The 23,259-nt window shown below is 44.4% G+C and overlaps 1 protein-coding gene across 1 annotated transcript in view; it reads right to left on the reverse strand.

Moving 5' to 3' along the window:
* The window catches only part of DLGAP3 (DLG associated protein 3), a 37,643-nt gene that overhangs the window by 9,353 nt on the left and 5,031 nt on the right, over window positions 1–23,259 (reverse strand). The window contains exons 2-6 of the mRNA XM_065888204.1: window positions 22,796–23,001; window positions 22,398–22,470; window positions 11,199–11,412; window positions 10,610–10,923; window positions 10,145–10,230 (exon numbers count right to left, since the gene is read on the reverse strand). Coding sequence (XP_065744276.1) covers window positions 10,145–10,230; window positions 10,610–10,923; window positions 11,199–11,412; window positions 22,398–22,470; window positions 22,796–23,001 — 893 coding nt within the window. The remainder of the gene's footprint in view (window positions 1–10,144; window positions 10,231–10,609; window positions 10,924–11,198; window positions 11,413–22,397; window positions 22,471–22,795; window positions 23,002–23,259) is intronic.

Raw genomic sequence — 23,259 nt, forward strand, 5'->3', positions numbered from 1 at the left:
GAAGTCCAAGGCTTATGTCCCTACTTAGTTTTGGATTTGGCAGTATTTGCTGCAGTCTTCACCAATCGCTGCAAACACAGGAGAGAAACTGGCTTCAGTTATGAATCATCACTAATTCATAACAATGCCTTTCAGAATATTTTCTCCCCAAGCCTTTTAACAAGGTTGAGGAGGCCTCCTCCCCTCAAGTCCTTTAGGGTGACAGTGCTCACATTCCTGATGATTCTGGAAGTTATCATGGTTACTTCTGGGAGATGTTTCTCCTGTGATTCTCTAAGGGATAACACAAAAGGCTCTGGGAAGAAACTGGCTTATCCCAAGAGACATACTGTCCAAGGAATGATCAACATCCAGGAGTTGTCGAGAAGTTTCGCCAGGAGTATTTGGCAGCAGGCTGGCGGGGGGGGGGGGGGGGGGGGGGGAAATGGGCGTGGACGTTTCAGCAAGGCTCAGCCATTATAGCAGCTCCCTCTCTGAGAAAGCATCTAAGAGCTTAAACATATAATCAATCAGGAATCCCCAAGCCCACCACCGCAGGCTGGGGGCTGTGACAGTGATGCCGAGGTGGGGCTAGGGTGGGAGTTGAGGAAGAGTCGTGACCATCCTGGAGTTTATGCTGAGGAATAGAGGCAGTGTCCGCACCCCAGGCTTGTGGTCAGCCAGCGACTCGTTGCTTTTGCAGGACTGCTCTTGGAATATAACTTCATGAGGATGGAAGCTTCCTGTTCTTTCTGCACATTCCCTTCCCAAGGTCCCAAAGCCGGAAATGATCATGAAGCTGAGGGAGGGGTGGACTTCCAACACAGAGTTCTCCAGGGAGCCCTGGTTGGGCAAAAGGGGATCTAAGTAGGGTTGTCAGATAAAATACAGGACTCCCAGTTAAATTTTAATTTCAAATAAATAACAGATACTTTTTTTAGTATAAGTACGTCTCAAGTACTGTTTGGGAAGTACTTATACTAAAACTAATTCATTGCTTGTCTGACAATCAAATTTAACTGGGTGGTATGGTGTTTTTACTTGTTTACTTTGTTTTGTTGCTGCTAAATCTGGAATTTAAGATAAGATCTTAGTGGCAGGGATCTAGAAGTGGAAGCTACAAGGGGATACCATGATTAGTGAGAGAGGTAAAAATCACATGGTTTTGATGTTCTCAAAAGGCCCTAGGAACAGACTTCTAATATCCATCAATGATATTTGATGCATTCTTTTATCATGGCCCAGAGTGTGCTAGGTCCAGGAAGACAGGTGCTATAGGATGCCCTGAGATGGGGGTGGTAACTGTTTCTTAAATATGCTCCCTCCCATCACAGGGTCTTAGCACCTGCTGGGCCTTCTGCCTGGAACACTCAGCTCCCACTTTCACTTTGCTAATTTTTGTTCCTCCTTCAGATCTCCACTCAAATGTCACATTCTCAGGAAATCCATGCCTGACCCCTCTGCCTGGGTCAAAGGCCCCTATTACACACTCTCATAGTGTACACACCTCTCCTTTGTGGCTCCTTCTCAGCTGTACTTCTGCATCACTTAGAAGGTTCTTAGATTAACATGGCAGCAAGCTTCACAGGGCAGGGGCTGTGTCTGGCTCTGCTCACCTTTGTATCTTTGGTGCCCAGTACAGTACTTGACGGATAATAGGGTTATAATAAATGTCTGTGGAGAGATGAATCTTAGGTGGAGGTGTGGTGGACATGGAACCGAAGGGGCACCAACCCCAACCCCTGTCTATTTCTAAGCCAAGTCACCACTGATGATGAGCAACAGAACGGACCCACAGACAACTCCCAGGTATAAAGGGCTATAAATCTGCACTCCTCACCCAATAGGTTAGCAGGGAACACCTGAAAGGCAGAAAAGGAGAAACTTTTCCTCCCCAGCAATTTTTTTAAACCAAAGTACAGAAAGAGAGGGAAATACTGGGACCAGTGAGACAGAAGCAAGGACAAGAGAGTCCAAGAAAATGGGGTGGCAGTGGGTGGGGGGCTAGGCCTGGATGTGTGCCTAGAAGGGCTGCTGGTATTCGTGGCTCACTTTTATGTACCAGCTGGGGCATGGTGTGCGGTAAGTCAGACTTAAAGTGCCAGGGACATAAGGGAGAGAAAGGACGGTGCAGGTGTATAACTAAGGATGCCTTCAGCAGACAAGCAAGGGAGCCTGGCCAGAAAGATGCGCCAGATTTCTTCTCTCCCCACCTGTCACCCCCTCTGGATTCCCAGTGTGATCACCTGTCCCAAGCAATTCAGTTCTTTAGACATTTATCCATAAACCTTCTCCTCTCCCCTGCCCACCCCTCCAAACCTCCCCAAGCACCTACACAAGAGCAAGGAAGACCTCATTCTCTGCCTGTCCCCACCCTTCCCTGACTTCACTCCAAACACTTCCAAAATTGGTCCCACTTGTCTCTGTAACTGCTGCTGACGACTGATCGATGTAGTGGACTGGACTAACTTAGGAAGTTCCCACCCACCCCACCCCCACACATATAGAAATGCTGGGTCAAATAAAGCCCAAAAGATGGTTTTGCTACAATGCCAAGCTTGAAAGCAGGAAAGAAACATCTTCAGGTATCAGAAACAAAAAGGAAAGTCAAAACCTTAGTGGTGAAAGGGAACCTAAGCCAAGCGAGCCACAGGAATATGGGCCAGATATATCCTAGAGGCTAGATGGTAACGCCCAGGGAGGATTTAAAGGAGAGACCCCAAGCCTGTGCATCCTGGGGACCTGGAAGGAGACCCCGTGCATAAAGCCAGCAGCCAAAAAAAAAGGTTGTTTCATTTACAAATGTGGACTAGAAAATTCATGTCATGATTCAGGTATGTGGCCTGGAAGTAGGATGCTGAGAAATCAGAATATTAAGGCTGCTCTGGTTGTGGGTATGGGGTTTGAATGAGTAGTACCAGTGAAATACAGAAACCTCAAGCTGAGATATTAACTCTAAAACTGGTCCCAAGCTCAAGCAATACTTGAGCATAAAGGAAATTGAACCCAGGAGGAAGCAGTGGGCAGTAACAAGCAATAGTGAACACATAAATTGTTAAAACATGTTTGTAAATCCAAACTATTAAACCATAAAAGATATAACAACAACAGATTCTTTAAAGGGTTTTAAAGGTAGGGTTTTTTAAAGAGGTATAATCAAAATACTAGATAAATATAACATGGAATGGGAGAAAATATTTGCAAAAGAAGCAACTGATAAAGGATTAATCTCCAAAATATACAAGCAGCTCATGCAGCTCAATAACAAAAAAACAAACAACCCAATCCAAAAATGGGCAGAAGACCTAAAAGACATTTCTCCAAAGAAGATATACAGACTGCCAACAAATACATGAAAGAATGCTCAACATCACTAATCATTAGAGAAATGCAAATCAAAACTACAATGAGGTATCACCTCACACAGGTCAGAATGGCCATCATCAAAAAATCTACAAACGATAAATGCTGGAGAGGGTGTGGAGAAAAGGGAACCCTCTGGCACTGCTGGTGGGAATGTAAATTGATACAGCCACTATGGAGAACAGTGTGGAGGTTCCTTAAAAAACTAAAATCAGAACTACCATATGATCCAGCAGTCCCACTACTGGGCATATACCCTGAGAAAACCATAAATCAAAAGGAGTCATGTACCACAATGTTCATTGCAGCTCTATTCACAATAGCCAGGACATGGAAGCAACCTAAGTGTCCATCATGGGACGAATGGATGAAGAAGATGTGGCACATATGTAAAATGGAATATTACTCAGCCATAAAGAGAAACGAAATTGAGTTATTTGTAGTGAGGTGGATGGACCTAGAGTCTGTCATACAGAGTGAAGTAAGTCAGAAAGAGAAAAACAAATACCACATGCTAACACATATATATGGAATCTAAAAAAAAAAAAAGGTTCTGAAGAACCTAGGGGCAGGATAGGAATAAAGACGCAGACATGGAGAATGGACATAGAGAACGGGGAGTGGGAAGGGTAAGCTGGGATGAAGTGAGAGAGTGGCATGGACATATATACACTACCAAATGTAAAACAGATAGCTAGGGGGAAGCAGCCACATAGCACAGGCAGATCAGCTCGGTGCTTTGTGACCACCTAGAGGGGTGGGATAGGGAGGGTGGGCGGGAGACGCAAGAGGACGGGGATATGGGGATGTATGTATACATATAGCTGATTCACTTTGTTATACAGCAGAAACTAACACAACATTGTAAAGGAATTATACTCCAATAAAGATGTTAAAAAAAAAAAAAAAAGTGCTGACTCAGGGCTGGAAGGCATGGGAACCACTGGCTCTGCCCTGAAGGAGGAGGAAGCTCCCTGTTGCCAGACACACCTGATGGCTTTCACACTTTGATGGCCCTTGAGATTGCTTTGTAGAATCACTCTTTTTTTTTTACCAATAAAGGAAGAATTTAAAACATATATATATATATATATATATATATATATATATATAAAACATGGAAAATGGGAGGAGGGAGTTAAGAAGGAAATTAAAGTATACCAAGGTTCTTGTTTTGTGCCTATTTCAGGATAGAAGTACTAACTAATTTTAGACTTTATCAGAGACATATGAAATTAAGTATATTTGTTTAAAATTTGAGGGAAATCACTACTAAAACGTAAACTTCCAAAGCAGTGGAGGGATGGAGGGAACAAGAGAAATAAAGTCACCTTGATCGGCTCAATAGAGGGCAGAAAAGTAGGGGAGGAGGAAAGCAAAGAAAAAGCATGTCCAGTAGAAAATTTTTAAAGAGATGATAGAAATAAGGCCAAATAAATCAGTAATCAAAAAATATATAAATGGATTAAATAGGTCTACTTAACTCTATTAAACAGGTCTACTTAATGGATTAAATGGATTTAATAGGATTAAAATATATAAATGGATTAAATAGGTCTACTTTACTTAATTTTAGGAGTTTAGCATAACCTTAATGCCTGAACTGAAAACAATAAAACAATAAAAAAGCATGTCCAGTAGAAAATTTTTAAAGAGATGATAGAAATAAGGCCAAATAAATCAGTAATCAAAAAATATATAAATGGATTAAATAGGTCTACTTAACTCTAGCTCCATACTGCTTACAAGCAACATATGTAAAACATAAGGCTATGGAAGGCTGAAAGACAAAGGATGGAAGAAGATATAACGGAAAATTAATCAAAAGAAAGCAGACGCAGCAATAAAATCAGGCAAAATCAACCTCAAGGCAAAAACCAATAGTAAGGATGAAAAGCATCCTATTTAATGATAAAAGGGCCAACCCAGCAAGAAGATACAACAATCATAAGCCTGAATACTAAATAGCATTCTCTCAAATTAAGAAAAAATTGATAAAAGTCCCAGGGAAAATGACACATTCACAATCATGGTGAGACATTTTTAAAGCACCTCACCCAGAACTCTTAGATCAGACATCCAAAAAATATCAAAGATAAACATTTGAAAAATGCAATTTATAAGTCTGACCATATATACGCTATGTGTATATGATGAAGGAAGCCTTGACAAATTCTAAGGAATAAATATCATACAGAATGCATTCTATGACCACAATATAGCAAATCTAGAAATCAGAAGTGAAAAGGAGCCCCTCAAACAAGAAAATACATTTCGAAACTAAAAAAAATTAAAAAATAAAAAATTCTTCTAAATAATTTACAAGTTAAAAAGGAAGTTATGATAAACTTCCTAAAGGAAGTTAGTTACAAACTATTTATAACTGAACGATGAAAACACTGCACCCCAAAACGTATGAGATACAGATACAGCAGTGTAGTTAGAAGGGAATTTATAGCCTTAAAAACATGTTAGAAAATAAGAAATAGTGTTCAAGAAGCTGAATAAAATCAAACAAGGTAGAAGAAAGAAAATAACAGAGAAGTAGTAGAAGAAAGGAAATATTAAAGCTAAAAGAGAAACAATAGAGATGCTCACCCAAACCAAAAGCTAGTTTTTTTAAGACTAATAAAATATAATTTTAAAAATATATTAAAATAATAAAATATGCAAACCTTGAGAAAAATGAATCAAAAAAGAGAGGTAGGGTATAAGCATGTGGTATTAGGAATAAAAAGGGGGGCATAACCTATAAATATAATAAAAATGTGTAAAATTATAACACCATGAGAAAGAATATTTGTACCAAAAATTTTGAAAACTGTCAATTTTTGTTAAATGGTCCATTTTTTAGAAAAATATAAATCATCAAAATTGACTGAAGAAGAAAAATAAAACCATAATAGATCAATAACCATGAAATAAACTGAAGCTGTAGTTCAAAAAGTTTCTCTTATCCCAAAAAGGCCCAGAGAGTTTTATAGGCAACCTTTACCAAACCTTTAAGGAATAGATAATTCCTACTTTACACAAATCGTTTCAAAGAACAGAACAGAGAGCATGTTACCAAACTCATTTTAGGAGTTTAGCACAACCTTAATGCCTTAACTGAGTAACAACAATAAAAACAAAATTGTAGGCCGATCTCACTTCTGAACATAAATATAAAAATCTTAAATAAAATAACAGCTATTCAAAAATCCAGCAACCTATATGAAAATAATACAGCAAGACTGTGACAAAAACGGTTAGAGTTCCATTTCCCATTCTTCTCTTTGTGTTTAGCCATAAGAACCCTGATTTTCAGCTCTGCTCATTGCACATTGCTTCCCAATAAGAGACTATTCCACAGCACCTCCCTTGCAGCTAGATGCCACCATGGGATGAGTTTTTAGCCAGTACGATGTGGGAAAGGGTTGTGTGTAACTTTCAGGAAATCTTTTTTTTTTCTTTTTGGCCTCACCGAGCAGCTTGCGGGATCTTAGTTCCCCGACCAGGGATTGAACCTGGGCCATGGCAGTGAAAGTGCCGAGCCCTAGACCACTGGACTGCCAGGGAATTCCCGCCGGAAGTCTTTTTAAAAGGAAGGACTGCATCCTTCTCCTCTCTTTCTCCTTGGTGCTGCTCAGAATGCAGACAGGATGGCTGGTGCTTGAGCACCAGCTCCTTGGTTATGAGTGATGATATACAAAGGGTAGAAGATCAGCAAGACAGGAGGAGCCTGGGGTCCTGACACTGAACTTCTACATCCAGGCTTTTTCTTTTTTCTTGGTGAGAGAGAAATATACTGAAGTCACTGTTGAGACCCTGTTACAGCCAAACTTAATCCAAACTGATAATGGGATCAAGTGGGATTTATCCCAGGAATGAAAGAATGGGTCAACATGGAAAATCTATTAATATAATTCACCACATTACAGATGAAAGTATTAAATCTATGATCATCTAGGTAGATTCTGGAAAAGCACTCAATAAAATTCCACTCTCATCTTTTATTAAAAAATAAAAATTAAAAGCTCTTAGCCAACTAGGACTAGAAGGGAATTTCCTTAACCTGATCAATAGTATCCATCAAAATCTGTTGCAGGGCTTCCCTGGTGGCGCAGTGGTTGAGAGTCCGCCTGCCGATGCAGGGGACACGGGTTTGTGCCCCGGTCCGGGAAGATCCCACATGCCGCGGAGCGGCTGGGCCCGTGAGCCATGGCCGCTGAGCCTGCGCGTCCGGAGCCTGTGCTCCGCAACGGGAGAGGCCACAACAGTGAGAGGCCCGCGTACCGCAAAAAAAAAAAAAAAAATCTGTTGCAAACATCATCACACTCATAACTGGGCCTTAGAAGATATTCACTAATGTCAGGAAGGACATAAGAGTGCTACACGCAACAGTAAACTAGAAGTCCTCTTCAATGCACTATTACAAGGGAAAGAAATTTTAAAAAGACAGATTTAAAAGGAATATCCTCATCTGCAGAAAATATCACTGACGATATAGAAAACCCATCGTGATTTTCAGACAAACTTTGGGTCCTAATAAGAGAGAGCAGCAAGGCTGCTGAATACAAAATCAACATATAAAACGTAATAGTGTTCCCAGACACTGGTACTGCCCAACAGGAAAGAAAAAAAAAAGATCCCCAACGTAAGATTGTCCATAATGCCTTTCTTCTGGATCATGAAAAAATCCTGCTTCCTAGCCTCTCCATACCCACCATTACTTCCCTGAAATTCATTCTCCACTCAGCAGCTAGTGACCTTTTGTAAACGTAAATTAGATCACACCACACTCCTTCTTTAACCTTTTAAGGGCTACTCATTAATTAGAATTAAATTCCAGTTCTTTATCATGCCCATGCTGTACATGACCTGGCCCCCACCTATTCTCCAATCTACTCCCTCACCACTGTCCTGTCCTGTTCCACACCAGCCACATGAATTTTCTTTCAGTTCCCAATGCATGTCAAACTCTTTCCTCCCCCAGTGCCTTCACATATGCTATTCCCTCCTCCTGGAATGTTTCCTCCCCCGACCATCACCTGAGTGTTCCTAGTCAACCCTCAAGTCTCAGCTTAAATGTCACCTGCTTAACCTAAATAAAATCCCTTCTCTCTTAGTGCCTGCTTTTTTCTTTCATATTCCCACCATAATTGTAATAATATCACATTACCTATTATACCACAGTGTGTAATCATATTTTTACTCATGGTTTGTTTATTCATTGCCTTGACTCCCTTCTAGGCCATAACTTCTACGAAGGTAAGAGTCATGTCTTCCACATTTCCCTGAGCATTTAACAGGCACTGTCATATGCTTATGACATAATAAGTGTTAATAATACTTATTAACAGATGCTTAATAAGTATTTTCTGAATGAATCAATCCACAAATGAATGACAGAGGTTGCTGATATAGTCTGAGTCTCAGTAGAATGCCTGCTGCACTCTTCCCAGGATTCAGGCTTGTTAGGAGGAATGGGGGGACCCCCAGGGGTCTATATGGATGAGGGACCAAGAAGCCCCATGAGGGAGCAAATGGGGGCACATGGGCTTGGTTTCTGGTCCATGGGGCAGCATTGGAGCTGGGGGCAGTGGTCTGAACACAGAGCTGCACCCAGCCATGACTCCTACCCCACCTCTCAAGAACTCAAGTCATAGACTTGCAGAATTGGCTTTACCGTAAAGTGCTACTTTTCTGTGATCTTTGTGGAATATTAAGAATTTGGAAGACGGTAGCTTTCAGTAATAATGGGGGCAACAAGGGCGCCTTTTTACCGCACTCGATGGAGGCATTTACAGCTTCAGGAGCATATGGAGCTGCAGGGAGCTAGTGTGAGAGTAGAGAAAAGTGATGAATCCCCACAGGAACCCCAAGAAGTCTTGACCAGGCACACACACACACACACACACGATGCTCCCAGGGGTTCCCAGAAATAGTTGGGGGAATTTAGGGAAGGTCTAAAACCCAACAATGGCAACCGGGAACAGAGCTGTGAGGGACTGCTACTGGCACTCTACTTTTATTCCTTCAAGGGGTATGGCCTGGGCAACACAGATTACCACGAAACTCTTGCAGCCAGCCCCAGGCAGGTTCCCAGACACCACACTTAGGGCCACTGGCCTGGGAGCACTGCAGCCCAGAGGGCAGATGGGCCACTATGACACTGCCACATGGCCATTAGAGAAAGCATCTTCCCATAGGAAGCCAACAACAGAGGGATTCCTCCCAGTATTCCCTCCAGAGCTCTCAGTGCTAATTTTTCAGTTCGAAATTAAGGAAACACTGTTTCTGAGGCCACCTAATGCCAGAATAGTGGCATACCCCCAACTGGTTAAATGCTTGTATGAGCCGAGTGGGGAGGAGTATTATATCTGCCCGGGGCCCCTGAGAGGCAATCTTCACGTTTATTTGTTTCTTTTGGGGTTCACATACTTGTACACCACAGGAAGTAACGAGGGATTGGAAAAATCCTGTTATCCCCTATAAAGGACAATTGCTAGAGGCCTGCTTTGCACCTACCTGCTACTTCTCCCTACTACCCTGTTCCCAGGACCACTGTATTCTCCTGTCCACCTCACAGCACCTGGGACAGGTATGGGTACAAGGAGAATTCACTTTAGACTGCCCTGGTGACACCTCCGTGGAGAGCCTCTGTGGCTGCTCTGACACCTCCCCATTCAAAGGGCTTGTTCTCAGGACCAGGAAGAGAGGGTGTGCAGGGAGCCCAGGCCAGTGAGGTCGTTATGCATCCCTCTCTCCTCTTCTCCACCCCACCCCCAGCAAAGCCTGAGATATCCCCACTCGGACCCACCTCTTGTCTTCTTCCACCTGTACACCGATGGAGTGGAACTCTCTTCGACTCCTGTTCTCCGTGTCCGAGTCTGAGATAGTCTCCACCTGGTGGCAGGATTGGGAAGTCAGTGGCCAGGGCTAGACAGGGGATACAAGTCCTTCCCAGGGAGAAGGGCAAGCGATGCCTGAGCCCCAAGCCAGCTGGCAAATCCTGAAAAGACAATCTGCCTGAACAAGACGAGAGACCCAGGAGGTTAGATGCATCAAGGTGCCAACCTCTGGGCACCGCTCTCCGCTCGCCAGGGGTGATGGTGCCAGGATGAGGGACAAGGATGTGGGCTGGGACTGTCTGGAGCAGCCCCGTCGATGATCAAGCTAAGAGCAAGCGAGGAAAAGGTCTATATCCAGAAGGGCCCACTGACCCCCTCAATCCATCCTCAACCGGACGGGGCCTGAACTTCCTCGGCGCCTCCTCCTTCCATACCTGCACCCCGATGGACGGCCGCCACTTCCGCTGCCGCGCCAGGCTCCGCAGCTCCTCCCTGCCTGGAATGGTCTTGATGATGAGTGTGGGGGGCTTGGGGCTGGCCCGGGGTGACACCGGCGCCAACTCCAGGGTGCGCGCGCCCATGGCCGGGCCGTCCAGCCCGTCGGCGGAGCTGCAGCGCCGGGCTGGGCCCTCTGCCGCGGTGAAGCTCTCATGGGCGGAGTCGGTGCTGCTCTGGGCGGTGATGGAGATGCGGGGCGGGGCCTGGCTTCCCGGTGGGATGGGGGGCGGGGCCTTTCTGAAGTTGAAGGCTGTGGCCAGGGAACGCAAAGACACATAGGGTGAGAAACACGTCCTGGCAGGTGTCTGCCACTCCCCACACCCACGCGGTACCACGGGACCCAGCAGCCACGTGTACTCCACGTGCTGCTACCTACAGAACCACGGATCCTTCTCCCCATCATCCGACCCAGAGAGGCAAGCGACCTGCCCAAGGTCACACAGCAGAGCCGTGACCAGGGCCAGAACCGGACCCAGATCGCTCTCCAACCTAGGGCCGGGCCAGGGACAGAGGGGGCGTACTCACAGGAGCCGGGCCTCCCTGAGACAGAGGCAGGGGTAGAAAGGAGGGGCAGGCAGTCATCGTCTTGAGAGCAGCCGGCCTGGATGGCCCGGAGGTAGCTGTGGCTCCGCATGCGGAAACAGCCGGGCAGGTCCAGGGCGTCCACGGCCTGGGACTCCAGCTCCCCAAACACGGACCCGCACACGGCCTCCAGCTGCTGGTTCAGCTCCTCGCTGAGCTGGGTACAGGGGCCAGAAGGACAGTTACCGTGGTGCTGAGATGGGATGGGGGCGTCTCTGAGGCACTTTGCATTAGGAATATATCTGGTTCTGCAGAAGCTATGTCTCTGTATGACTCTTAACGCCTTTGGACTAAAAGAAACCCTCACCCCCTGCAAAGAAAGATGGAGGCACCTCTGCCCTGTGCTGCTCGCCAGGCCTGCTTTGGAACCAGCCTTGGGGTCTAATCTTTCCTCTACCCCCCCCATGCCTCTCCCAGATGCCTAGCTCGGGTGCCTCCAGACCACCCCATCTTCCTCTCCACCTGTCCCAGCCCTTCACGTTTCTCTCACTTGACCCTGGGGGGAGAGGACCAGAGAGCTGACAGCCACCCTCCTGCCAAGTATGGGGATGGGGTACTGTAGGGAAGGACAACTTTTATTTTATTATTTATGACCAACTGCATTACAAAAATGATGGAAAGCAACCTATAGAGATAAAATGATGTGGCAGGAAGGAAATTAATGGGTACATAACAGAGCAAAAATGATCATCCTTCAAGTGTTCCAAGCCCTCCCCCACCTTCTGCCCACTGACTAGGGTTCTGGTCCAGCCTGCCGGCTCCTTCCCTGCCCTCATCCTCTGAGGAAAGTTCGGCCACTGCTGATTGAGGTTCTTGGTTTTGGTTTTGATATTTTGTGATGCAGAATCCATGGTGTTAAAAAAAAAATTGAAGCGACTAAGAAAAAGCAAAACAAAAATTTTGTTCATGGAAGCATGTCACATAACACTCCACGAAGACTAAATATGCCAGCGGCTGTAGCTTCATTTGCTTTATATGAGAAAACTGACACAAAGAAAATATAAAGGTAGGGAAGGACGTGGTTCAGTGGTAAGCTCAACACCCAGAGCACAGGATGGTTGCCCATTTGACCCTGAGCTTCAGAGCACCCATAGCTTCAAGGAGTATAGCTTCTGGGTTGCCCACATGGGCTATGTCGTGAGACTCAACTGGACTCCAGTGCTGGCTCTGCTACTTCCTAGCAGTGTGGCCTGGGAACATTGAAATTTGGGGCCTCTGTTTAATCACCTGTCAAATGGGAATGATAATGGTACCAGTGCTGGCTCTGCTACTTCCTAGCAGTGTGGCCTGGGAACATTAAAATTTTGGGCCTCTGTTTAATCACCTGTCAAAGGGGAATGATAATGGTACCATCTTCACAGGGCTATTTAGGAGACTCAAAGAAAAACAAGGGAGGCACTTGATGCAGGTAAGCCCTCAATCAGTGCCACAGGATGGCCTCAGGGCCTACCTGGTAGACACAGGCCACCACTCATGACAATCACACTATTCTTGTCACTGAGTCCAAGAGAAATTCCCCCATGGGTGATTATGTAGAGGCCACTGGATGAAGTCGTGGACAAGGTCCTCAGTAGCATCCACATGGTGACTGTGACAGCAAGTATCCCATGGTTGCATCTTGTGACCTCCCAGGAAAGGTTCATGGCATCATATTTATGTACAGTCAACAGAGAAAGGAGTAGCTCGACTCATGTGCAAATTGCAGCTCAGTGTTTCCAAACTCGGCCCCCAAAGTGTATGTGCCATTGTATCACTAGAGTCTACCTCAAATTGAGCAGGAATTTCCATCCTATTCTACAGATAGGCAAACTAAGGCTCAGAGAGAGCAGATGAATTATCCAAAGATGCCCAGCATGTAAGTGAGAAAACTAAAGTGTCCAGTTTCCTGTCTCTCCTGCCAGGCTAACTGAGCATCAGAATGTCCTGGAGAGCTTGTTAAACCTACATTAACTCAGTCCCCACCCTAAGGATCTGAACCCAGGGTTCTCTAACCATAAGCCTCTCTTCACCTTGGCTGCTTTGAAGGTCAGAGCCAAATTTGCTGGAGATTCAGTGATTCCAACATGGGTCCAGTAATTAAAAAGAAAGACTGTCTGCAGCTTTTTCTAAAGGAACTTCAGTACAAGTGTACAGAAATCATAGGCCATGGACAAATCAATCCAAGATCCCGTAGACGTGAAGTTCTCCCATGTTTGTCCGGCACAAGCCACACTCTTGTGGCACCTGTGACTTTCATGACTCCTTGTGAGTCTACCTCTCATTTTCCTATCTCTTGACCTCTGGGGTACCAAGCACCAGTGGTACCTGAAGCTCAGGAGCTGATCTAACTCTTGCTATTTCTAGGCCGGGCTCAAGATACTCCCCAACTAGAACCAATCCAGCCCAGAGGGTCCCTCTGAAGCACAAGAAAGCTTATCTAACCCTAGCAGAGAGCATTTCAGTCTCAAGTCTGGACACCAAGGATGGAAGGAATCTCACTCCGTGGCTTAGATCTGTATCTCCAGCCCTTTTCTCTGTGTAAAGCACTAGGCATAATATCTGGCATATAGCAGGTGCTCAATAAACATTAACTACTATTATTAGTAGCAAGAGGTTCTTAAATCACAGTGACAATACCTCTCAAAGGCCCATCTTTCCCAAGGGTTCTCAAGCTCTTGAAATCCCCACCATATGCTAGTCCCATGACCAATTCTATCCAAGGCAGACAGAAGGAGGGTGTGAAACTCTCTGGGGCTACACATATTCCATCTCTACTAGCCAAGAGGAGCTTCTGGCGTTCCAATAAGGGACCAGGACCTAAGGGAAACGTAGATTTTTATAGACTCTCAGAGGAATACTGCATCTGAGCTGATCTTTACTGTATTACAAGTATGAAATTGCGACACTGCGCTGTGAATTCTCCTATTTTCCCTACACTGCCTTCCACCCTGCTCCCCTCAACTCTCACTTTCAGGAGAGTCAAAGCCAAAGAATCCTCTTGGGAAATGAGAAACTTAACCTTTCTGCAAACCAGACTCAGAATCAGTAAGTATTTCCAAGGATGTGGGATATTTAAAAGAAAATACTTTGCTTGGGTCTAACTGAAAATTATCTGTGCTAGAGTTAGTGGGTCCAACTGGGGACAAGGCAACATCCTATATACTTTACATATGTCATTTGGTTTAGATAACCTTGGAAAACCCTCCCATTTTAAAACATTCTAAAACACTTAATAAAATATAACAAACGTTTTATATACATTAATGGAGCTCACAAGAAAGCGAGGTAAGTCCCCAGGGGACAAAAGCAAAGAGGAGACTGGAAAATCAGAATATTAACTGTGTGAGCCAATGCTGCAAACAGCCCAGTGGAGGGTGGGAGGCGGGGGCAGGGGTTGCTGGTCTCAGTAACCAAAGGGCTTAGATTTTATCACCCACTTGGGCCCACACGAAGCGTGGAACTGGAAATGGGAACCTGCATAGAAGTAGGAAAGGGGAAAGCTTTGATGAAAAGACAAACTAGAAAAACCAATTATCAACACAGACTGATGACAAGGGAGCTAGTCGGTAGTCTAGGCACTGGGGAGAGGGGAAAGATGATAAACCTCCTAAGAATTTATACCCACAAGCTAGTCTTCACACAGACCCAGCCTTCACTGTCTGCATGGACCAGACGCCCCCCAAATTAAAAATTAACATTAAAAGGTCCCAGACCGAGAATAGGTGAACAGAAGCAATTTAAAAATATTTTCTGAATGGTTCTGAAGAACCTAGGGGCAGGACAGGAATAAAGACGCAGACGTAGAGAATGGACTTAAAGACACGGGAAGGGGGACGGGTAAGCTGGGACGAAGTGAGAGAATGGCATGGACTTATATATACTACCAAATGTAAAATAGATAGCTAGTGGGAAGCAGCCGCATAGCACAGGGCGATCAGCTCAGTGCTTTGTGACCACCTAAAGGGGTGGGATTAGGAGGGTGAAAGGGAGACGCAAGAGGGAGGAGATAGGGGGATACATGTATATGTATTGCTGATTTACTGTGTTATAAAGCAGAAATTAACACATCATTGTAAAGCAGTTATACTCCAATAAAGATGTTAAAATATATTAATTAATTAATTAAAAATATTTTCTGGGGGACCCACTCCGAACCCAGGCTGATGAGGGTTCTCAAAGATAAAGCTACACTGAAGACGAACGAACTCATATTAAACTGTGTGGTAAACAACCTCTGACACAGCTCCTAATCATCTTCACCTCCTGGCATTCACATCCTTGCATAGTGCCCTCCTCTTGAGTGCAGATTAGACCTATTGGTCCACTTCTAATGAACAGAATATGGCAGATACAATGGCATGTCACTTCTGAGATTAGATTACAAAAACACTGAGGCTTCCATCTTGGACACTTTCTCTCACCATCTCTCTCTAGGAGTCTTTGCTCTGGGGGAAGCAAGTTGTTATGTTTGAATTGTGTTATGTTGTGAGCCATATGGTGAGTCCCACACATCAAGGATCTGAAGCCTGCTGACAGCCATGTGAGTGTGGAAGGGGATCTTCCTCTAGGCAAGCCCTGAGATGACTGCAGCCTTGGCCAACACCTTGATGAAGCCTGTGAGACATCTGATCCATGTGGCACCCAGCTAAGCTGTGCTTGGATTCCTGACCCACAGAAATTGTGAGATAATAAATATTTTTTGTTTAAGACTCTATGTTTTGGGGTAATTTATCATGCAGCAATAGATCACTAATGCAAACAGTGACATAAACAAGAACTAAACTTCTACTGAGTGAAGCCGTTGAGAATTCAAGGTTTATCGGTTACTGCAGCTAGTGCTACCTTAGCTAAAACAGAATAGCTTTTAAACAATGTTTAAATTTTCTAAAAGATAAACAAAACTGAAAACATAAGGATAGAATAAAAGCTTTGAGGGACTTTTCTAGCGGTCCAGTGGTTAAGACTCCACGCTTCCTCTGCAGGGGGCACAGATGTGATTCCTGGTCAGGGAGCTAAGATCCCACGTGCCGCCTGGTGCGGCCAAAGAAAAAGTTTTGAAAAAACCAGAAAGATGTGAAAAGGGACTAAATCAGATTTCTAGGGGGCAAAGGGGGAAATTTAAAACACAACTAATGAGTAAATGAAACACAGTTGAAGAGAAAAATAGTGAACCAGTGAATAGTGAATAATATCTGAGGAACTTACCTAGAAGGCAACATAGAGACGTGAAGAGATGGAAAACATGAAGGAGAGAATAAAAAGGCCCCAAATACAACAAATAAGAGTTCTAGAGGGGGGACTCGATAAAATGTAGAAGAGGCAATATTCAAAGGGTTAATAATAGTCACTGAGAATTTTCCAGACTTCTGACTTCAGACACAACAGAGTGAGGATACCAAATCCTATCCCCCAAGACAACTATAAAGCTGCACAAAACTGTCAAAAACAACCGTTTTATCACTCTGAAAATCAATCAAAGGTATACAGCCAAGAAACACATTCATGAAAATTACTGAACTTTGGTTGGGTAAGAACAGCATGAGTCTGTGGTGTCCTTGCCTGAGGCTGCTCCCGTTACCCAAGCTCCCAGCTCTATCTGTTGCAATAGTTCAAAAAGGGTGGGCCAGGCTATGAAAACCAGCTGCTTCACTGCAACTAACAAAGGGAGCTCACTTGATTTTGAGCATTGTCTGTTATAGTGTCTAGAATAAGAATAACCAGCAGCACTGCCAGGCTGAGGTTTCAGCACTGTTTGGGGGCAAGCAGTGGGACTGCCAGACTAGACAGGGATTTGATGGGGAGTTCCAGGGGCTACGACAGCCACAGAGAGTTTGATAAGCTCTTCACATAGTCTGGGTTAACTAGAGGCTGGGTGCATGTACAACAGAGATCAGAGAGGCCTTGAGCCCACCCACATATCCTTTGCCAATGGAGCCAGCGCATACGTGCAGAAGAAATGCAAGAGAGCCTGGTGAAAAGTAAAAGCCAGAGATGGCCTGAAAACAGCACAGTGTTTGTACTCCCCAGATCACACATAGAACCATAAAAGGAGAGAGAAGAAGTCTTACGGACTTGAAGTTTTTGAGCACAACCTCTGATCAATCTCTGGCTGGACATTAAGCTATGCAGAGACAGGGTCAACCCCTAGGAAACCAGGCTTTAACATAAAAACAAGAAAGAAAAAAAATTCGCGGAGAAATCAGAGGCTGCATCTGGAATCGTAGATAGATTTCACAGATTTAGCCCAGGGATTAACAAACAAACAAAGCAATAACAATCTTCAAGAGGTAAAATAAGAATCCAGAGTTGCTACAATACATTATCTAAAATGTTCAGTATTCAACCAAAAAATTTGTAACACATGTAAATAAACAAGAAAATGTGAATGTCCCCAAACATTTGATTTATCAGACAAAGACTACAAAGCAGCTATTATAAGAATGTTCAAAGAACTAAAGGAAAGCATGTTTAAATATTTAAAGGAAGGTATGACAACAGTGACAGAATTAATAGAAAATCACAACAAAGAGAATTTTTTTTAAAAAGGAACAAGAAAAGGACTTCCCTGGTGGCTCAGTGGTTAAGAATCCTCCTGACAATGCAGGGGACACGGGTTCAAGCCCTGGTCTGGGAAGATCCCACATGCCGCAGAGCAACTAAGCCCACGCACCACAACTACTAAGCCTGCGCTCTAGAGCCCGCGTGCCACAACTATTGAAGCCCATGAGCCTAGAGCCCCTGTTCCGCAACAAAGAAAAGCCACCACAATGAAAAGCCCACACACCTCAATGAAGAGTAGCCCCCGCTCGCCGCAACTAGAGAAAGCCCTCACACAGCAATGCAGACCCAACCAGCCAAAAGTGGCAGCCAAAAATTAATTAATTATTTTTTAAAAAGAACAAGAAAAGAATCAAATGGAAATTCTAGAGCTGAAAAGTACAATAACTGAAATTAAAAATTCACCAGAAGGACTCAGCATAAAAAGTGATCAGTAAACTTGAAGATAGATGAGTACAGATTATCCAATATAAAGAACTGAATGGGGAAAATGACTGAATAGAAATGAACAGTGCCTCAGAGACCTATGGAACAACATCAAGTATATCAGTATGCATGTAATGCGAGTCCCAGAAGAAGAGAGAGAGAAGGAGGAAGAAAAAATATTTGAAAAAATAATGGCCCCAAACTTTCCAAATTTGACAAAAAACATTAATCTACAGATCAAAGAAACTCAATGAATCCGAAGTAGGTTAAACATAAAGAGATCCACACCCAGACACATTACAGTCAAAATGTGGAAAGACAAAAAGAAAATCTTAACAGCAACAAGAGAAAAACAATTCATCACATACAAAAAAATATGATTAAAAACTGGCTTTTCATCAGAAACAATGAACACCAAAGGCAGTGGAATGGTATGTACACAAAGTATTTAATACAAAAGAAGGTAGTAAAGGAAGAACAGAGGAACAAAAATGACATGAGACAATCCAACCATATCAATAACCACATTAAATGTGAGTAGACAAAACACTGCCATTCAAAAGGCAGAGATTTTCAGACTGGATAAAAAAGCAAGTAGATAGAAAATAAAAAGAAGGAAAAAGAAGTACCAGCAAACAGTAACCATGAGAGAATTTTCCAGATTTGATGAATCCTCAGATTCAGGGAACACCACACACACACACACACATCATAGTGAAACTGTAGGACACCAAAATCAAGGACAAAATTTTGACAACAATCCGAGAGAAATGAAAATAACCAAGAAAGATTATTAGATTGATAGTAGACTTCCCCACAGCAACAACAGAACAGATGACAGAGGAATATCATCAAAACACTGAGAGCAAATAAATGTTGACCTAAAATTCTGTAATAAGCTAAATTATATAAAATAGTGAGAGTAAATGATATTTTTGGTTAAAGGCAGAATTTGCCACTAACAGACACTCACTGAAAAAAGTTACTAAAGAATTTACTTTAAAAGGAAGAAATGAAATGTAAGAAGGTATAGTGAGGGGGGAAAAGGTAAAAGTGTGAAGTATCAGTAATACTACTAATCAAGTATTGGTAGTATAAAATTTAATAACAATAATAAAGACTAACTGAGAGAGGTAAAAAAAAAGGTGGGACTAAAATACTGGGCAACTGGTACATGTAAGAAGGGAAGAGGTGATCAAAAGTAAAGCATCCTAAGGTCTTTACATTGTTCAGAAGAAGGGTAGAAGTAATTGTCAATCTAAGACAATCTGAGACTTTGCTAAGTCAAATATGCACATGAAAGTATAAGAATAACCACAAAAATAATGAAATTAGTACATATAACTGCCAAATCAGTGTGGGATTTGGTGAAGAGAAAAATGAAGAAAATCCAATTGATCCAAAAGAAGGCAGCAAAGGAGTAGAAAGGCATCACCCAAAAGGCAGGATAAATAGATGGGCACAAAACAAGATGACAGAAATGAATCCAAGCATATCAGAAATCACAATAAATATAAATGTACTAAACTCTCAAACGACTGTCAGAATGGATATAAAATAAAATATAGCTATAAACTACTTACAAAAGACACACCTAAAACATAAAGAGACAAAAAGCTTTAAAGTAAAATATAGGAAAAGATGTTCTAGGAAAATACTAGAAGGGCAAAAAGTGATAAAGATAATAGAGTGACGTCGCTAGTTCATTAAACCTGTAAATTTCCTCTTCTGTAAATCAGGGGTTATAAACCATGCCCCCCTGGAAAAATATGTAAAGTATACAGGATGTTAGACAGTGTGAAGTGATGAAAAGAAGAAGTGGCGGGGAGGGGGGGAGGAAGAGGAAAAGGAGAAGAACAGAGAAGGGAAACAGGAAATGTTGAGGGGGGTTAAAATTAAAATTTAGAACGTTTGGGTAAAGACCTGAAAGAAGCGAGGGAGCAATCCATGGGAGTATCTGGGAAGGAGAGATCCAGGCAGAGGTAGCAGCAAAGGACCTAAGGCTGAAGCACACGTGTGGTGTCGGAGGTGCAGCAAGGAGACCAGTGTGGCTGGAGTGGGTGTGGGATGGGAACAGTGTTAGGACAGGAACTCAGAGGTAGCAAAGGGCCAGATCATGCAGGGCCTTATACATCATAGTACAGTGTTCGACTATTCCCCTGAGCAAGGTCTTGATTGAATGCAATTTTATTTTTAAATGATCACTCTGGCCGTATTATGAGAGAATGAAGTGGAGCAAGGACAAGTGCAAGAGATCAACTAGAAAACAGTGCAACAGTCTAGACAAAAGAACATGGTGACTTGCACTGACGTGCTGGCAGTGGAGATGGTGAGGAGTGACTGGATCCTGGAAATACTTTGAAGGTGGGACCGACAGGATTTGCTGAAGGGCCGGACATGGGATGTGTGAGACAGAAAGGAGTCCAGACTGACTTCAGTGTTTTAGATCAGAGCTCCTGGAAGAATAAAATTGCCATTATCTGAAATGGAGAAGACACTGGATGGAGTAGGAAATTTGAGGAGGGAGAAAAGGGTACCAGCAGTTTGGTTTTGAACATCTTAAGTTTGAGATGTCTACTCAACATCCATGTGAGATTTCAACACACAGATATATATGCATTTATGGGAGAATGTGGGCTGGTGATAGACATTTGGGAGTCATCAGGCTCTCAATAATATTCAAAGCCATGAGCCTGGATGAGCTCACCCAAAGAGTGAGTGTAGGAAGAAGTCCAGGAACTAAGCCCTGGAAAACTCCAGTGTTCAGATCCTGAAGAGTTTGCGGGCACCAGTGACACAGACGAAGAATAGGCAACCAGAGAGAGAAGGCAGAAGAACCTGAAAGGTGTGGTGTCCTCAAAGCCAACTGAGAAAAGTGTTTCAGGAAGGAGAGAGTCATCAGCTGCGTTAGATGTTGCTGATGGATCAAGTAAAACAAGGTCTGAGCATTAACTAGTGGGTTTAGCAACATAGAATGGTCTTCTGTGAAAAGATGGCTGTGCCAATCAGATTCCCTGATTCAGGAAATGTAACAAAGAAATGCTGAGAGACTGCAGCAGCAAAACCATGGGAGCCAACCAGGACGGTCTTTGCATTGCTTTTTTTGCCCAGCAAACAGTAAAAATAGCTAACCTTTATTGAGTGCTGGCTGTGTGCCACGAACACTATTATGGTGCCTATTTTTAAATAGAGAGAGTGGGGCTCAAAAAAGTCAAGTAGCTTGCCCCAGGTCACTCAGCTGGTAAGTAGCTGAGCTGGAATTCAAACCCACCTCATGCATTTAATTACTAAACTGTACTGCCTCCTTTAGTTAAGGGTAAAGTCTACACTTAGGTAGAACTCACACTTGTAAAATACCAGTGTGGGGCCAGGTACCTTGTGTTTGCTTGCGTATATTTTCTCACTGAACTCACAAAACCCCTGTGAGATAATCATCATTACAATTGTCATTTCAGAGATGAGCCAACAGGGGCTTGGCTTCCCTGGTGGCGCAGTGGTTAAGAATCCGCCTACCAACGCAGGGGACACGGGGTCGAGCCCTGGTCCGGGAAGATCCCACATGCCACGGAGCAACTAAGCCCACGCGCCACAACTACTGAGCCTACGTGCCGCAACTACTGAAGCCCGCGCATCTAGAGCCCGTGCTCCGCAACAAGAGAAGCCACCACGATGAGAAGCCCGCGCACCACAACGAAGACCCAGCACAGCCAAAAATAAATAAATTACATTAAAAAAAAAAAAAAAAGATGAGCCAACAGAGGCGTTGAGAGGGAGGTATCTTGCCAGTGTTCCACAGGGTGGAGTGGAGGGGAAAGAACTCAAGCCCTGATCATCTCTGAGACTGCAGTTCTGCCTATCTCCAGTCTATATGCTCAATCTTGCCTTTTACATGGGGTGGGTTGGGAGCAATCAGGCCACGAAAGGGCTGGGGAACCTCAGAGAACTGACGCTGCCGTTACAAGTTCATCACTTTGAGGATGCTTGGTGGTTTTTAAGGATGTGACTCTGAGATCCTCAGTCTGAGTCAGCTCCAGGAGTCCCAAGGCAGGCTTCCCAGCTCCCCGGAACCAGACCTGTTCTCTCTCCATGGGCAGATTCCTGATTTAAAGGCCTAGGCTGAGCATGGGACTGAATCCCCCTTCCCACCCTTTCCTTCCAGCATGCTGGGCCTCTCCCTACCTGTCCGGTGGTGAGGGAACGGCTATAGCCAGGGATGGAGCTCCGGGGGTGGATCCTGGGTGGGACACAGCAGCTGGGAAAGGTCAAAATTTCAGATTCAGAACGGGGGTCTGCTAGGAGGTGGGGGAGGAGAATGAGAGCACTGAGGCCCCTGAGCGGGTCTAACCCTCAGAAATCCCAGAGATCCCCAGGAGACTCCTGGGTAAAAGGATTCTGCCAAAGAGACATTCAGATAGGGGTTATCGCAGGCACCCCCTCTTTATATGGGGCAGAGCAAGACTGGCCAATTGAACCCTAAGCAGGGAACCTGACTGGTACCCACGCTACGCACATCTCCTGCAGGCACCCAGGATCAGGATCCTACACCCCACCCCCACCCCAGCTCTCCCTGTCCTTACTTGATCCGGGCCTGGTCCACGCTGGAGGAGCGGCGGGTGGTGAAGCGCCGGGCGACCGCCTTGGGAGATGTCTTGGGGCTGCCATCTGAGTCTCCACTCTCCTCATCCCCCATGGCTTTGATGTAGCTGCCGCTCCGCATCCTGCGGCAGGGGATCTCCCCGTCCTTGCCCCCCGTGGGGTAACCCCCCCAGTCATCTTGCGGCACCTGCAGGGACAAGGGGCCTCTATCTTTCAGACAAGTTCCTACTGAATCTGGAAGTGGGGACCCACATTCTCCACTGCCAGTGGGAGACACTCAGCCCTGGCTCAAGCAGGCCATGTTCAGGAATGTGCAGAGGCACAGCAGGTGAGGTCTCCGCTACAGGAGATGCCTCATCACCCTCCATGTGCCTTTTGCTCCTTAACTGAGGACCACCTAGAGAGTCTAGGAGCTGACATGCCAAGAGGCGGAAGCTCAGAGGCC

Source organism: Phocoena phocoena, chromosome 1 (genome assembly GCF_963924675.1).
Source record: "Phocoena phocoena chromosome 1, mPhoPho1.1, whole genome shotgun sequence".
NCBI classification, from domain to species: domain Eukaryota; kingdom Metazoa; phylum Chordata; class Mammalia; order Artiodactyla; family Phocoenidae; genus Phocoena; species Phocoena phocoena.